The sequence below is a fragment of the Akebia trifoliata genome, chromosome 12 (assembly GCF_017979445.1).
Source record: "Akebia trifoliata isolate Shusen 1 chromosome 12, ASM1797944v1, whole genome shotgun sequence".
Classification (NCBI taxonomy): Eukaryota; Viridiplantae; Streptophyta; class Magnoliopsida; order Ranunculales; family Lardizabalaceae; genus Akebia; species Akebia trifoliata.
Window position 1 is genome coordinate 7,280,067 of NC_141386.1, and position 16,868 is coordinate 7,296,934.

General features: G+C 34.3%; 2 protein-coding genes across 2 annotated transcripts; one reads left to right on the forward strand and one right to left on the reverse strand.

Moving 5' to 3' along the window:
- Window positions 1-1,656: 1,656 nt before the first annotated feature.
- On the forward strand, window positions 1,657-12,378 carry LOC147388822 (cell division control protein 2 homolog). Its single transcript, XM_086418189.1, has 9 exons — window positions 1,657-1,767; window positions 4,970-5,017; window positions 5,101-5,285; window positions 9,219-9,339; window positions 9,650-9,823; window positions 10,869-11,032; window positions 11,120-11,207; window positions 11,327-11,380; window positions 12,053-12,378. Exons 2-9 carry the CDS (start codon window positions 5,009-5,011, stop codon window positions 12,134-12,136), a joined length of 879 nt encoding a protein of 292 aa, XP_086274315.1. The 5' UTR covers window positions 1,657-1,767; window positions 4,970-5,008; the 3' UTR covers window positions 12,137-12,378.
- A 752-nt stretch (window positions 12,379-13,130) lies between these two features.
- On the reverse strand, window positions 13,131-15,637 carry LOC147388823 (LOB domain-containing protein 23-like). The gene is made up of 2 exons (XM_086418426.1): window positions 15,485-15,637; window positions 13,131-13,439 (listed from the first exon to the last, which is right to left on the reverse strand). The coding sequence occupies exons 1-2, from the start codon at window positions 15,635-15,637 to the stop codon at window positions 13,131-13,133; spliced, it is 462 nt and encodes a 153-aa protein (XP_086274552.1).
- Window positions 15,638-16,868: the final 1,231 nt, after the last annotated feature.

The following is a 16,868-nucleotide window of genomic DNA, read 5'->3' on the forward strand; positions in this document are numbered from 1 at the left end:
AACTCAAATTTTAGTATTTATAAAATGAGAGTGTGGCCACTCATTTGTTTACATTGGTTCTGTTGATAAGGTGAGGAACTTAACCAATAAGTGTTGAGCATAGTGGGCAAGGCATCCCTCCAAAAAGGAGAGGTCTTGAGTTCAAGCCCCCTCGTTGACCACCCATTGGGATTTATCCCTATTATGTGGTTTGTGGGTTATTGCATGTACCAGGAGATTTGAGTGAGATATGGTGCTCTAAAAGGCCAGTTGCCTCACCCTTACTAGTCAGGCCTACGGGTTTGGAACCCCAGTCATAAATAAAAAAGACGAGAAACTCTCGATAAATAACTTTTGTATATTCTTGGGTTTGCGATCTCTAACAATCAAACTCCGACAAACAAACGAATGAGATAACATGACATTTTTTAGCATCAACTCACAATTGAGATTTTCCATTAAGGGTATGTTTGATTGCATGGAAAGTCACTTTCCATGGAATTTGAAATCCATGGAAAATTAGTTGTGGAAAATAGGTAGGGTTGGAAAATCAAATTCCATTGTTTGATTTCACTTGGATAAAATCATGGAAAAAATATGAGAAAAAATAAGAAGAGGAGAAGGAGGATGTGGCGACGACGAGGGCGACGGTGGCGGCGACGACGAGGACGACGGTGGCGGTGGCTGCTACGACGACGGTGGCAGCGGCGACAATGAAGGTAAGTGAGGAAAATGGGGGGAGAACTTGGTGGTGGTGGTGGCGGAGGAGGTGGGGGATGGAGAAGAAGAAAAATAAGAAGAGAGAGAGAGAAGGTGGTCGGAGACGGAGCCGACGGCAACGGCGATGGTGACGACGACGATGACGACGACAGCAAGGTTAGTGTAATGGTGGTGGTGGTAGGGAATAATTGATGATGGAAAACATGGGTGGATTTCATTTTCCCACCCATATGGGTGGGAAAGTGAAATCCATGATTTAGTGGACTTTTTGAATGGGGTGGAAAATGAATTTCATTTCCATCTGCAATCAAACACTTGAAAAATGTCATTTTCCATGGAAATTGATTTTCCACCTTATTTTCCATGTGCAATCAAACATACCCTAAATAGACAACTGAGACAAGAGGAAAGACACAAATTCCCTAGTGACTAGTACTTGTGTTTTAGGGATTAATACGATTATTCTAGGGACACATTTTTCTTGGGAACCCCTAGCATCTCATGAGTCGATTTGAATGGAAAGCATCAACCTTGGATATAGGCTAGTCACTAGTGTTTACGGATTAAAAAACAATTTACCATAGAGGTTTTGAGCTTGAAGATGACACATTTTTGGGAGAAAAATCAAGCTTTTGGCTAACCTATTAGAGATTGAAAGTGAGGGCATTTAGGTGATTTTCCATAATCTATAAGAAAAAAAATCAAGGTAAATTTTGACCAAAAACTGGTGGGGTGTGTCTAAAATCATTCAAAATTTTACAATCAAGTCAACAAAGCCTGAACTGGGCTTAGGGTTGGGCTATGCCTCAACCCGGTTCTTTCATTCCGGGTCAGGTGTTAGCTTGATCCGACCCGAACCCTCCCGTCTTTCTACGGTTAGAGACTTGTATGTAATGTAGCACGTGTGAATTTGTTTCTGCCAAAATACTACCCGTTTTATATATATATATATACTTGAAAAAGCTCAATCACTCGTTCCCTTTCTTCTCTTTTTACTTCTTAGTCCGGTTTGCTTTGGTTCTTGGAGAAGAAACCAAGAACTGTTGATCACTCGAGTGAGTGATAGAGGTAACTTTCTTCTACTTCGGTTCGTTAGTTTTGACGTTCGATCATATTTTGATAATGTCATGTATTTTTTATGTTCTCTAATAATCGATTTTATGTTTTTGATTATTCATGCATTCCTGATGTTTCCTTTTTTTAATTGATTCTGAGGTTTCGATTCGTGGATCCGAAATTTTAAGTTTTTTTTTTTTTTTTTTTTAAATTTTATTTTATTCTCATTGATCAGTGATGAAAAAAAATTGTTTTTTTAGGTTTAATCTCATTGCGTTTTTGTATGTTATTGGATGAAGTTTCCTTGTCAGCATTGTAGGTTTTGATTTTCTAATTGAATGTATGTTTTGATTTTCTTTTGTTATACGTTATAGTGAAGTGTTTTTAGGGTTTTGAGATTCTGTTTTTGTAGATTAAGGGCAGTTTCTCAATTTTTTCTCCCCCTTTAATAATAGTTTATTATGTTGCTCTGAAGGTGTTAGTATTAGTATGTTATTTTGATTATTGATGATTTTTGTTGAGAATTAGGTTTTGGGGTTTAATTGTGGATATAATAGAAGTTGGAAGAAAGCATAATGGGAGTGAAATTGTATTTTGAATTTTAGAATCATTTGCTTTTGTATTATTTTAATTAGCACTCTTCATACTTAGTGCTTTTTTGCATCACAAAGTCGGTCCCAATGACTAACATTTCTATTCATTAGATATAATTGGCAATAAGATGTTAATTTGGAGGTGAAAAATATGATGGTTGAATCAATTGAATCGTCTTTAATGAGAGGTGATTTACTTGGGAAAAACCAAAAAATGAAATTATCTTCAGAGTACATCTACCCTAGATATCATAGATTAATACCTAGGGTAGAAGCACAATTAGAATATGGATTTACTCAAAGAACTTTATAGAAGGATTGGTGCCAAAGATGTTGGAGAAATGTGTTTTTTCCCCAATAGGCAAGCAAGTGGTTAGTAATCAGTTGGTGAGGAAAATTTTGAATGGTGTTCTCATTGACAAGGAGCAGTGTTATCTTGACACATGGCACGATTGCTAAACATCAACGTGTCCAAAAGTGTTCGATATAGCAACTTTCAGAAATTCCAATAAGGTTGCATGGCCGTAAAAATATTAAATTGTGGTATAGTAGATCTTCTAGGTGGTAATCTAGTAATTTGTGGCTTATGAAGGGGACTTGGAGTTGGATAGCTACCTAGGTTACTAAGGACATGATTCATACTCTTTGTGTTAATTCATTTTAGGAATTTTTTTTTATGGAAAATTGCTTCTATCAAATGTATTGTAAATGCATAGAAGTGTCGTGTCATGCCATGAAGTGTTGTGTCGTGTCTTCAGGTCAGCACAGAAAAGACTTGAAAATTGGAAGTGTCAAGGTAAAATTGGAAGTGCCATGAATAGACTATAGTTTAGATCAAGCAGACTACGGTTAATTTGTGCAATTAATTCGGAAAAGGCATTGGAATTTCTTGGAATGTATGTTGGCTGAATGGGCTTGGGTATAGTGTGGATAAAAATGGATAATAGAAATGTATCTCATCATTGCCATTCTTAATTCTTTTTTTATGGCACCTCAACAAGTTTTTTCAAGAGGTCTAATGGTTTAAGGCAAGCCCTCCACACCCCCCCCCCCCCCCGCCCCCCTTCTCCACTCATTTAATAGTTGAGGCTTTGGAAAGACTATTTTCATGAGTACAAAATATTGATAATCTTGGCGGTTTTGAGATTATAGAAGGTGGTCCCAGGGTACGATACTTCAGCGTTTTTTTATGTCTCTTGGAAAAATTTGCTTTCTTAGAGGGTTTTTTTTTTTTGGGTGATTTGAAGCATTGTCGCGTCTAGCTGTCAACTTTTCAAAAAGTATGGTGTTTGAGGTTGGGGAAATTCCTTATCATGAGCCCTTGTATGTGTTTTGGATTGCGTCGTGGTGGCGAATCTGTTGATTGTCTACTAATTGATTGTAGTTTCACTCTTTTCGGTATACTTTTTTTTTTTTTTCGACCTGTTTGATATTTGATGGACTTTTACCATATCAGTTATTTCCTTATTCATAAGTTGGTAAACGATGGGTTTTAAATCTAGATGAATTTGTGGGGGATCCATTTGCGATTCCAAGAAAAAGGATAGTAGGTTTTTAATGGAGCAGCTTATTTAGGAACTACTCATCAATGCCTTGTGTCTTATATTTAAATGATACAACATGTTCAAAGAATTCTGATCTTCTCTGTGGAATTTTTCTTTACAAGTTGGCTTTTGTTATGGTGAAGGCTGGTTTTGAAACGAGGTCTTTGCTATCAACAATCAAGCTTTCCAGCAGCATCATGTCCTTCTACATTCACAGGCCATTGAATTCAGAACTTGTTCACTCTGGCCTAATAGGAATATTATGGATAAAAAGCAATGAAGAAAGCTTTCATGGTTTTATTGCGTTAGCAATCCATGCAAAGAGTGAAAATTTGTTTTTTAATCAATCCAAGGGTTGGCCCAACTCTGGATGGTTCAGACTTTAGATAGATTACTAAGTTTACCACTTCTTAGGAAATCCAATATGTTTATGGTTACTCCATCATTCACCAAAATAAGGTTTTGGGTGGTCGAAATTGATGGCCAAATGTAGCATGTTTTAGAAACTCTGAAAGCTCAACAAAAAATGTAGGATTCCTTGTACAGGAAACCAAGCTAAGGATTTTATCCTCATGCCTCCCAAAATTCTTCATACTCTGAGGGTGGAAGGGATGGAGTTTTTTTTTTCTCCCCACAGCCTATGCCATTCATGGAAACATCAGAATGAAATAATAGCTGCTTGAAAACCCTCTTTATCAACATTTCTTATTCATTTTGTAATGTATGAGTTTTCTTTTTTGATTCTCCCCCTTTTTTTTTGGATGTTAACAAATTGCATACTAAAACAATGTTCTATTGCGCAACATTAGGAGTTTTATTCTTATTAATGTTTTAGTGATTGCAAGTTCTTGGATACAAGGTGATCTTACAGTTGTTTGCAATTTTTTTTCCATACGATAAATTCATTTTTGCTAACAGTTGTAAATTGGCTTGTTTTAGTCGTCTCATAGTTATGTTGATTTCCTTGTTTTATATGTTGTATCTCAGAATAATGTTTAATTGGTTGAGCATCCATGTGTCTTGTACCGTATTTATTGAGCATGTGTTTGACATTGTTGTTTGTGGGCTGGTCTTCAGATTGTTTTCTTCTGTGGAGGTTGTTTGGTCTTTGATTGAATGGATCAGGTAAAAAATCCTAGTTTCTTTTAGCTTAATGTCTCTTTCCTTTTTGTTTGCCTTGCACTGGGTTATAACGGTGAATCTGGCAGTATGAGAAAGTTGAGAAGATCGGAGAAGGAACTTATGGTGTGGTCTATAAAGCTCGTGACCGTATGACGAACGAGACAATAGCTCTTAAAAAGATCCGCTTAGAGCAAGAAGATGAAGGAGTGCCAAGCACAGCAATCAGAGAAATATCCCTCTTGAAAGAGATGCAGCATGGCAATATAGTCAGGTTATTTGGATATTTTCTAATAGTTTGTTGATTTTAGAGAATGAAGTAGTTTTTTCTTGTTTTCTATGTGGCACACAAATGACTACTTTTCCCCATTTTGATATTTTGAACTTCTCTCCATTGAATTCCCATTTCACATCATATTGTAATATTGTTGGGTGAGAATATAAGCTATAATCCTTATTTTAAGAGACTACAAAGATTGTCCAACTTATATTAGCTAGAAATCTCAAAGCTTGGAGATTGGGGGACTAGTCCTCTTGTAATTTTTGCTGCTGTTTTTTCCCCTTATTTGTGAGTTTTCATTATTTCGAAAGGAAGAAAGAAAATTTAAGAAAACATCAAAAGGATTATACTATCCCACAAACTACTTACTCCTGACAATTCAAAGAAGTCCTCTTTGTAAATAATTTGTTTGATAACTTTATGAGGCAGTCTATAATGTGTTAGCCAGATAATCTTATTTGATTCATGATTTTGAATAAAAAATACTGTGGACACCATTACCGTTAAGGAATTTGAGCTTTTGAAAACAAAATGACTGCGAGGACACATATGAGAAGGGATCAGGATGGTCTAATCATCTAAAGTACTTCATGTTACCTAAAGTAAAATTTGTTGAAACACATTAATTAGTCATTAAGGCTAAATATAGGATCGCAAACTTGGGGGGAACCTCCTATTGCAGTAGCTTATGGAAAGGTATTTCCAAGAGTTTGCCAAAATTTCAAAATCAAGTTGCATTTAGAGCTGTTAGAGGTACTAAAGTGAGTTTTTGAATGGACATCTGTTGTGAGAAGAGGCCCTTTTGAATGCACTTTCCGTCACTTTCCACATTTTCTAATAAGAAGATTACGCCAATTTCAGACTTCATGATTCAGTGGGCTAAACTTTAATGGGATTTTGGATTAAGGAGGGGTCTAAATGATTGGAAAATCCAAGGTATGGCAAGCCTCATTAACTGTATTTCTCAAATTCTCATTGTGCCTTTTGTAGAGGATCAAATACGGTGGGCATGTTGTTGTGATAGGATGGCATTAGCTAGCGATAGGTCACTTTCTTTAGCTGGTCTAGCCTTGGGAAGGATTCCAATATTAGACAATCAATCAGTAGGGGACTTCTGTTTCTTGTACAAATTGAGTGGGGAATCTGTGAACCACTTTTGCTTGTTCATTACCCTTTTGTTAGGGAAGTGTGATCACATTTTCTATCCCTCTTTCATATACCTTGGTGCTTCCCATTTTCTGTTATGCAATTATTTCAAAGTTGGCAGCTTCAAGATTTCTTGCACAAGGGAAGGATATTTTGGTCTTTGATTGAGTTTGGTGTATGTTGGGGCATTTAGAAGAAGAGAAACTATAGAGTTATTGAGGGGAGGGAACACACACTACGATAAGTGATCATTTCAGTGTTGGGATTCTGATATTTTTTATATAAACTCTTTAAGTTTTTGAAGCTTTTTTTATTTTGATGAGCTTTGTTGGGTAGGCCTTCGTAGTGTTTTATTTGACATGCATTGCACTGGGCAGGCTAGTTCAGCCGCCTCCGTTGCCTTTCCTTAGTAAAATTCTTTTACCTATAAAAAGGTAAAATTGAATATACAATGTTGATGCACATACTGGATATTATACGCTGCAAGTCATGTTTCTGTAAAGATATTCCTCAATCCTAACTATAGCATGTTTCATGGATCAAAGTGACTATGCTAACATTGCTATGTAGAAGATTTCTTTACAAAGATGCTATTGTCTTCAGATGATTTGGTCACATATTATTGATTCTTGAACACCTAGTCTTTGTACTCCCATAGTTACTCTCATCCCATCAGATTACTACTCCCGAGCCTACGATAATTATTCACATACATTCTACTTCTATCAATGCTTGGTCAGAACACAATCAGAGAAGATTCCTAACAAAGTTACAAAATGTTGGTAGTTACGGGTATTTTGATTTTTTTCTCATCCAGACACCCTTCTGTCACTCTGGCAATACTTCAACCATCAATTGTTTGAACAGATGGAGTTGGATCATATTAAACGATTCAAAAAGGAGCAGGATATGAAGGTTGGTTGCATGGTCTACAATGATGACCATGTGTGTGCCTTCTATACATTTAAGAGAATAATTACTCTCCTTATAGTAGTACAAGAGGAGATTTTAACTTTCCAAGATTGCAACAAACATTAGATGTGAGAAGAGATGAGACAGGAAGAAAATTGATAGAACAATCGTTAAAGGGAGTCTCCATGTGAGCAGGACTCTTAGTCGCCAATGTGAGTGAGTGTGTGGGTGGGTGGGTGGGAGGGTGGGCAGGCGTGGGTGGGTGTCCTCCAACATGTTAGGTGGGCGTTTATCACAGAAAATGTCTCCTGCATGTCCCCCACAAGTTCAATAGGTCCTCCTAATGAACGATCAACTTGTGACGAAATTAAGAAAATTGATTGGTTGAGGCATCCTTGGTGAAATGATGAACAATCTGATCTTTGCTCGGAACAACGTGAAACGACTAAGTGTAGGTTCCCTATACTAATCATTGACTGATGAGAATAGGGATTATTTGATTTCGCCTTAGAGTGTGATTTTTCCAATCAAGCTTTGAAGTCACATGTGCAACATTCATGATAATGGTTGTGTGGAAATGGTTCAACTGCAGATGTTTGAGTGGTTTTCTCCTTTAACATTTGGGGAAAAAGGAGAAAAAAGATGGAGAAATAAAAGGAGAGTTTCGTTGTTACTCTGACTCCTTAAAGGATTCAAAGATCAAGATCAAGTGATGAGCGTTTGTGTCATTGTGTACAATGATGCCCATGTGTGTGCCTTCTACATATTTGGAGAGGATAATCACTTTCCTTTACTGTTTTTTATTTTTATATTTTTGTGATAAATATACTTTTATTCAAAAGCAAGAAGAAATTACAAAGAGCAAGAGCCGTCTAGATGGATGGTCACAAAGAAAGAAAAGAGATGTGGAACATTACACTGACACACTATATGTGAGAAGAGACAAAAGAGAGAGACAACAATCCTTAAGGATTTGTAGTTATTACGAAGGGAGTCTCCATATGAGCCAGAGTGCAGGAATCTTAATCTCTAATGTGAAAGGGGTTTTTTTCTTTCAATGAGCTGATGTTTGGCCAAGATGGTCTCTCTTGTGAGCTGAAGTAGTCCTGTGTTGCCTGATTCGTCAGTTCGCTTGGTTCAAATTCAGCTTCGTGGTTCTAGAATGAACCCAGCTCATTGGGGTAGGTAGAGATAGTTCATTTCTTGGTTCACTTTGGTACCCTAGCTTGGTTTGCTTGTGCATATATATAATTCAAGTATGCAAGTTACAAGTGCAACTATAAATGTTAAAAATTCCATGTTAAGTAGAAAAAATTAATATACTAATCCAAATTCTAAATATAAAAATGGAAAAATATAATAAATTGGTTTGGTTTACCAAACCAATTAAAAAATTGTTGCGAACCGGCATGCTTCAGTTTGCCGAACCCAATCAAAATTTGGTGGGTTTGTGGCCCACTTGATTTTATGACCCCAATCCGAACCGTACCATGAACTGGTTCGTGGTTCGGACTAGTACCAACGAATTGGGTAACATTCCTTTTCTTGGTCAGTCATATGTTACTATGCAAATATAACATTAAGAGGGCAAGAGTATTTGCAATGGGGGACCATTAAAAGTTTTTATTTCATTTTTCACTTTACATTCTTTTATTTTGTCTCTTTTAAATTTAGCATTGTTCTCTTTTATTCAAAGCGTCTTAATTGTAGATTTCGTTTAAGTTTACAGATGCAAGTTCATCTAACCTCAGTTTAATACTAGACTGGTTTTAGCCAAAGAATGGTCCTCAAGGACAAATCAATTAATTATTAGCTTTACAATAAAATGGTTTACTATGATTAATAATTTGATGAATTCTTGTAAAACAGGTTGCATGATGTGGTCCATAGTGAGAAATGCTTGTATTTGGTGTTCGAGTATCTCGACCTGGATTTGAAGAAGCACATGGATTCTTGTCCGGAGTTTGCCAAGGATCCACGTTTAGTAAAAGTGGGTGAGATCTTTCCTCCAAATGAGTTCTTATGTTTTGTATTAAAAGATCAACCTTATATTCCATAAACTTGAATTGGGCAGGGAATTTATCCATCACATTAAGAGAATTTGGATACATTCTCATTAGAAAGTTTTGTTCACTGGAAAAATTCTTCAGTGTTAATAATCTTCACATTTTGGTCATTAGTCCCATGAATTTGTGATGCTAAATTATTATGCTGGTGGACAATCTCACTATTTTTACTTAATGATGATGCTATGGGTCTATCTACTGTTAAATGCACTAGTTTGTTTTCCTCTTTTTCAGACGTTTCTGCATCAGATTCTTCGTGGTATTGCTCACTGTCATTCTCACAGAGTTCTCCACCGAGACTTGAAACCTCAAAATTTACTGATAGATCGCAGCACTAATTCACTGAAGCTTGCAGACTTTGGATTAGCTAGGGCATTTGGTATTCCTGTCAGGACATTCACTCACGAGGTATCAGTTTCCACTTCACTTCCCATATTTCTGATTCTCTCTTTCAACAACTTGAGTTCTATGTTACAGTTAAGTTATCGGTCAATATCTTTTTAATAATACCTGATATTATGTTAGTGTAATTGCAACTTTCGTTCTTGGCTTTTTTGTGTATTTCTTTGGTTAGGTAAATTCTTTTGAGATTTTTTTATTGGGCTTCTTAGTGGAAAATCCAAGAAAGAATTCAAAAAATAAAAATCAGTAATTATCGACATTCTAATATCGATTGAATTCTGATTTAGAAATGAAATATAATCCCAATTCAATTTTTTTTGGGTTTACCTAGTAGACAACCTTCATGGGCATGAAACTTTTTGTGAGAAGTGAAGGTGCCACCATGGTAAAGTGGTAAAGTCTGTGTGTGGTGATCCCCCATATCTGGGTTCAAAACCCTGCCTTCACACTAAAACCTATGAAAAAAAGGGTGAGAATTTCATGATATTTTGTCAGGTTTTGTGATTACACGAAAGTTAATTTTTGTTGGTTCTCTAATTTCATAAAAGAAATTGAAAAACACTTTTTATTTTTATATTTTGGTTTTAACACTTCTACAGTGTCCTTGCATGTGCAAAGCACTACACCTTTGTCCTTACATTACAAAATGATTAAGTTGTACCCATAGTGACAAAAATCTGCAATTTTTTGAAAAAATCGCAATTAAATCACTTTTTCAATAGTTATCAACTAAATCAACTTTTTTTTTTTTTTTTAAATTTTCGATTTTTCAAAACATCATATTTAATCAATGATTTAATCGACTATTTTTTGAAAAAATCATAGATTATTTCTATTTTTAGCATTTTTAAGTGTTATTTTATCATTTAATATATGAAATACATATGTTTTACATTTTTTATATTTTAATTTATCCGATATTTTTTCTGACTTTACCAACTTTTACTGGCTTTTTCCAAGGCTTTCTATTACCAAATTATTCCCATACCATGACCTTGTCACTATGGTTGTACCTGCTGTGTTCTCATACCCTTGGTAATATCCCTTCCAGGTGGTAACGCTGTGGTACAGGGCACCTGAAATCCTCCTTGGGTCCCGTCATTACTCTACTCCTGTTGATATATGGTCGGTAGGTTGTATATTTTCTGAGATGGTGAATCAGAGACCATTATTCCCTGGGGACTCTGAGATTGATGAATTGTTCAAGATTTTCAGGTGTTATTATTTCTCACATAGCTTCTTTTCATATTATATTATCGTCACTAGAGTTTACTATTTACATTTTTTTTTTCTTTTCCAAAGAATTTTGGGTACTCCAAATGAAGAAATTTGGCCTGGAGTGTCATCATTACCTGACTTCAAATCTGCCTTCCCTAAATGGCCTTCTAAGGTAATCAAGTTTGATGTGTTATTTTTGTGTGTGTCCTCTTAAGGTAATTGAGTTTGATGTGTTATTTGCTTCTGTGTGCATCACTAGATTAGAATTGTGATTCTTCTTTTGTTGTGCAGGACTTGGAAACTGTGGTCCCAAATCTTGAACCAGCTGGAATTGATCTTCTATCAGTAAGTTTGGTTTCTGATATAGAAAGAACTGCTTAGATTAATTGGCTCTGATATTTCCATTTAGTTATTTTTAGAGTTAAAACTTTATTTGTGGTTAAAAACTGAGATGCATGTCAGTGTTTTCTCCAATCCCGCACTCGGGATGTATAAACTTTGAGTATAGTTCAGCTTTTTCATTAAAACTAACTACAATAAAAAAAAATAGAATTGTACTTTAAATTGTATATATATTGCAATCTTATAATTTAAACTGCCACTTTGTTCGGTGATATGTTTATCTTAATTATTTGGCCAGGGCCAAAAGGTGGAGAATTATCCCAAATTTTTTAATTCGACAGCTTTATTATTTATTATGTTTTTTCAAAAAATTTGAAAAAATTGTGTATAGTTGTGAATTTCAAATGGATTCACCACCATTGGTGAGGATATGTTATGAGAATGATGATGATGATATTTTTTGGTCAAAACACAGTAGTTTTATTTATTTATTTATTATTATTTAGCATTCAAAGGTTTAGAATTATTCAGAGATCCTCTTTTGGGTTCTGAATGAATATGGAAGCTAGTCCCTGTAATTTGCACTTTGCACATGCATGTTAATTAAATATAGCATGTATTCAAGAACTGAAGATTTGTGATCTATATTAGTTATTTTTGTTTGTTATCCTCCAGAAAATGCTCCGTTTGGACCCAAGTAAAAGAATAACAGCTCGGAGCGCACTCGAGCATGAATACTTCAAGGATCTCGTACCATAAATTCCCCTCCTTTCTTCCCCATCTTAGATGCATATTATTTCAGTGAGTATTTTAATTGAGTCAAAACTCGTGATGTTTGATTTTGTGTGAGAAATACGTGTTTTCCTTTATTGTATTATTTTTTTTTTCCGAAGTTGGCTGTAGTCGCGTAAAACTTGTGCTTGGATCTGCCATCTTGACACTGTACATACATGACATTTCTTTCATAATTGCTTTGAAATGAAACTCTCATTCATGCTTTATATTTAGAAAGAAAAAGAGAAGGAAGAGAAGTCTACATATTGAACTCATGAACTTTCTTCCTCGTTTCTCTTGTTGACTAAATTCAAAATGTAGTAAGCATCGGCCTACATAAGGACAAGAATTCATCTCATCTTTACACCATGCTATGATGTATTCTTCTCCGTCCCGACTTTCTCTGATTAGTTCATTGCCTATTTTAGTTAATCCTACATTTTTCTAAATGCTTCTTTTCTAATTTTAACTTTCACTCTCATTCAACGTCGTCATCTCTACCACGCTCAGTTTATTATTATGATGCTATTTGATCGTTCAAAATTCGACTCCAAAAAGCATAGGTAGTCTTCTAAATTTTTTCTTTGAAGTCATTTATAAATAAAAGGTGCCAATTTGTGGCCTTAAGAAAGGATTTAATAGTTAAAATTATTCAATCGAGTTTCTAGATCAATGATCTCTTTAGATGGATCTATTGATTGATGGTTTATATTATTCATTAAATGAGCAATATAATGACTCTTGTTCCTCCATTCAATTGCATCTGAAGTCGCTTGTTCTGTTAATTCTAATGTGTTGATATGCACTCTGAAAGACTAAACAAATATAGAGATACTTGATAATTTAACCTAAGCACCAACAAAAGAATACCATTTTTCCTCCATCAAATAAAGAGAAAAAAAACCACATATTTGATCTTATAATTGTAGCTTTTGTGCTACATATTATGCTTTGAAACCCTTAGATTCAAAGCTCGAGCCTAGAGGAACCCAGTAGGTAGAGTAAAAGGATTGATGAAGGGTTGATCAAGGTAGATAGGTTCTTGCAAGGCATTGAAGGAGTTAGAGGAATCCTCAATGACTTGTTGAACTTGGATCGATTTTGTTTGAAGATGAGCTTGTAAGGCAATCTCAGCTTGAATCTTTGCAATCTGATGTTGTGTGTCGAGTATTTGTTCTTGAAGAAGAGTGATGATTCCAACACATCCGTAAACAGGATCTTGAGTTCGGGATTCTGCTTCAAAATGTAAAGAATCCATGGCTTCAGCTCTTTGATAAACTGGTAATTGCTATCAAATATCAAGAAACCAACCTTCACTAATTAGAACTTGTTAATAGTTGAATTAGTTTGCAGACAGTTTTATTTGGCTAAAATTTGGTTTTACAGATTGGTCGGGACAAAGGCCGAGACGACTCAGACAAATCATCTCTCATGGAACAAGTTAGACCTTTGAGAAACTGAGATGATGACTCAAACACACCCTCCAACCCTGGAGAAATATCCATTTCTTCTTCTTCCCCTCCAACACCCTCCCGCTACGATTGAACCATAATTTTAAAACTCATCGGTTTGACTTGAAACTTGGCCAAGTCAATCTTGTTTGATTGGATATATATAATATAGTCGGGGCGTTTTAGAGCACCTGACTAATTCTTAGGGCAAGTGCAGTCCCATCAACACCCACACACACACCCACCCCAGCTAGTTTTTGGGATAAATCCCTAAAAGTGATACCAAAGAGGGGGGTTTTGAACTCAATATCTCCATTTCTTGAGACGTGGTCTTGTCCATCTCATCAACCCTTAGATGCTTATGGTTTTAGGACTCACGCCAGTCTCGATTTGAAATAACAAGATTGGATATAGGCGAATTTTCAATATCAATTAGTTACATTTAGATGTTTTAAGAAATTTGAATTTATATTATTTGATAGAAAAATGAGATTTTATATATGATAGTAGCCAAAGTTAATATACTTTTAATATCTAATTATTTATAAAATCTAAATTACATAAGCCAGTAAGGATGTTGAGTCAATATAAATCAGTTTAAGAGGGATTGACTCGACTTGTTCAAACCGAATCCAGAGGGGTCTCAAAAGCCGGTTCTTTAAAAAAGTTGACTCCAATACCCCTTGAATGGAATCAATTGGAAACTCACAAGTCGATACCGACGAGTCAAATAAAAAAAATACTAATTCTATAAAATTTTAAAAAATATTTTAAAATAAATTTTTTTTATTCTCACCAAAAGTATTATATACAACCAAATTACTAGATCAAGTGTCTGCCTATGCTCATTGCATGTTTTTTAATTGACTCGACTGAGTTGACAAATTGATTCAACAACTTACCAAGTTAACTCAAAAAATTGGTTCCATCGAGTTTAAGGCCGAGTCACCTTGAACTTCAATCGAGTTGACTTGTCTGAGTTTGAAGTTGACTGAACAAGTTTTAAAACTATGCTGTAAACCTAAACCATGTTGATGACAACCCCAAGTTCCCAACCTTAATACAACTTAAGTAACCATAATTATAATTTTTTTTAATGGTATTGATCACTTGTGTGTATCCTAAAGTGAGATTTTAGTTGAAACCCTAACCCTACAATTATAATTCCTCGAGATTCATGCAAAAATAACATTATAATTTGAATAAATATATATAAACATGAGATAGTCATATTCTCTAGTCACCACACAATCCGTCCATGTAAATGTGAAATCCAATAGTGAGATAAAAGATGTATCTCGAGAATACGACATATATCTTTAACTGGGGCTGTCAACAGATGGTTATCGAATTTGGATATAGCAATATCCGAATCCGAATCTAAAATTTGATATTCGAATTCGAATCCGACAAATATTCTAAAACTCTATCCAAATTCGAATTCGATTATCCTATCGGATATCAAATAATATTCGAATAGAATTTGAATAATTTTTATATTAAAAAAATATAATTTTTCCTTACCCAGTTAATTTTTCATTATTAAAAAAAAAATTTATTATATATTATACTATGTATACAATAAATAAATAAATAAAATAAAATATATTATATTATTTATATAAAAAATAAATCAAATAAAATAATATATATAATATATTATTTCAAATCCGATATTCGAAATCTTCGAATAATATACGATTTTTCAAATTCGAATTCGAATCGGATTCGACTTTTCGACTATCCATTGACAACCATTGGATTTTGTATTTACGTGATCGGGATCTTTGAACCCCTCATTAATAATTAATATATATATTAAGTATTTATTATATATTAATTAAGTAATAATTGATAAAATGAGATTTAAGCATTTATTTACCTTAAGCATCTTGGCTACATTGCTGGCACCAAAGATCTTGTGAACACAAGCAAATCTTTGTGGATTGGTTGATGGAAAATAAGGAGCAAATATGCAATCTGAAGGGCATCTTCTCCTTAGATACTTGCAAGCTGCACAACGTTTAGAAATCATGGTGGGCACCACCAAAATTTCTACTTTGAAAAGATTCTCACTTGATCCTCTATAAAATTATAATCCTCTCAGTTTCAGAAAGTGAAATCTAATGGAGATTTTTTTTTTTTTTTTTTTTAGATTTTAACAAATTGGGTTTTTAAAGGTGATATAGTGCAAGATTAGTGAGGGGTTGATCAATTAACGGCTATAAATTTAAAATTTTGCTAATGAGATGAAAAAAGGCAAGTTAGTGGAGTTTCCGATTTTAGAGAAGAATGAAGGTGGCAATTGGCAAAGAAGTTCATTATTGCCACGTGGACTATGGGTGTTAATGAGTTTTCAGTTTGTTTCTCTCTATTAAACGTACGGCTGGGATGAGAACTAAAGACACAAGTTTCTTAGAGATCTTCCTATTTTCCTAGTGATCAGTACGGATTTTTACACCCTTTCTTAACCACTTGACTAAGATAATCAATGGTTCTCAGTAGTGCTGACCTGTCAATGTTCAAGCGGCTTTTTAAGTAAAAACAAATTCAAACACTCATTTTCAATTGAAATAGCAAAACACTTGTCTTACTAATGTGGTGAGATTTTAATCCTTACTAAGGGTCGTTGAACTCATATGGATAACCACATCACTAGTCCAACACTACCACAGCCCTCTAAGTTCCATAAAAAAATCAGATAAAAAATAATAATAATAATAAAAAAATTCAAGAATTTTTTTTTTTTTTTTTTTTTGAGCTTGATCCAAGTTTTTGAAATTTGATGGCTACCAAACTTTTAAATAACTCTCAAACTTAAAATTGAAATACAACGGTGAAAAATAACTTTTTTTTTTGGGAGTTTTTATTTTCAAAGTTCATATATTTTTGTCCACTACAATATTGAAGTATCCGATCATGTTTTTAAATGGCACAAGGTGAGCCCAAGGTTACATAGACACAATAAAATATTTTAGAGAAGCACTTTTCCTACTAACTTAGTAAAATTTGAAATCTTACTAAGTGTCGTTGAGCTCAAATGAATTATCAAATTGGCAATCCAATACCAAGGTTTTCAATTATGAAAAATAAATCAAAAAAGTAATTTATGTAAAACAAATTATGCTTTTTAAATGAAAATGATTTCCTTGAAAATTCAGATAAAAAAATGAAAAAAAAAAAAAAACAACAACAACAATAATAATGAATGAAATATATTTTTTTAATTAACCTGCAAAAATAAAAGGAGGTGTTTCAACTTTTTA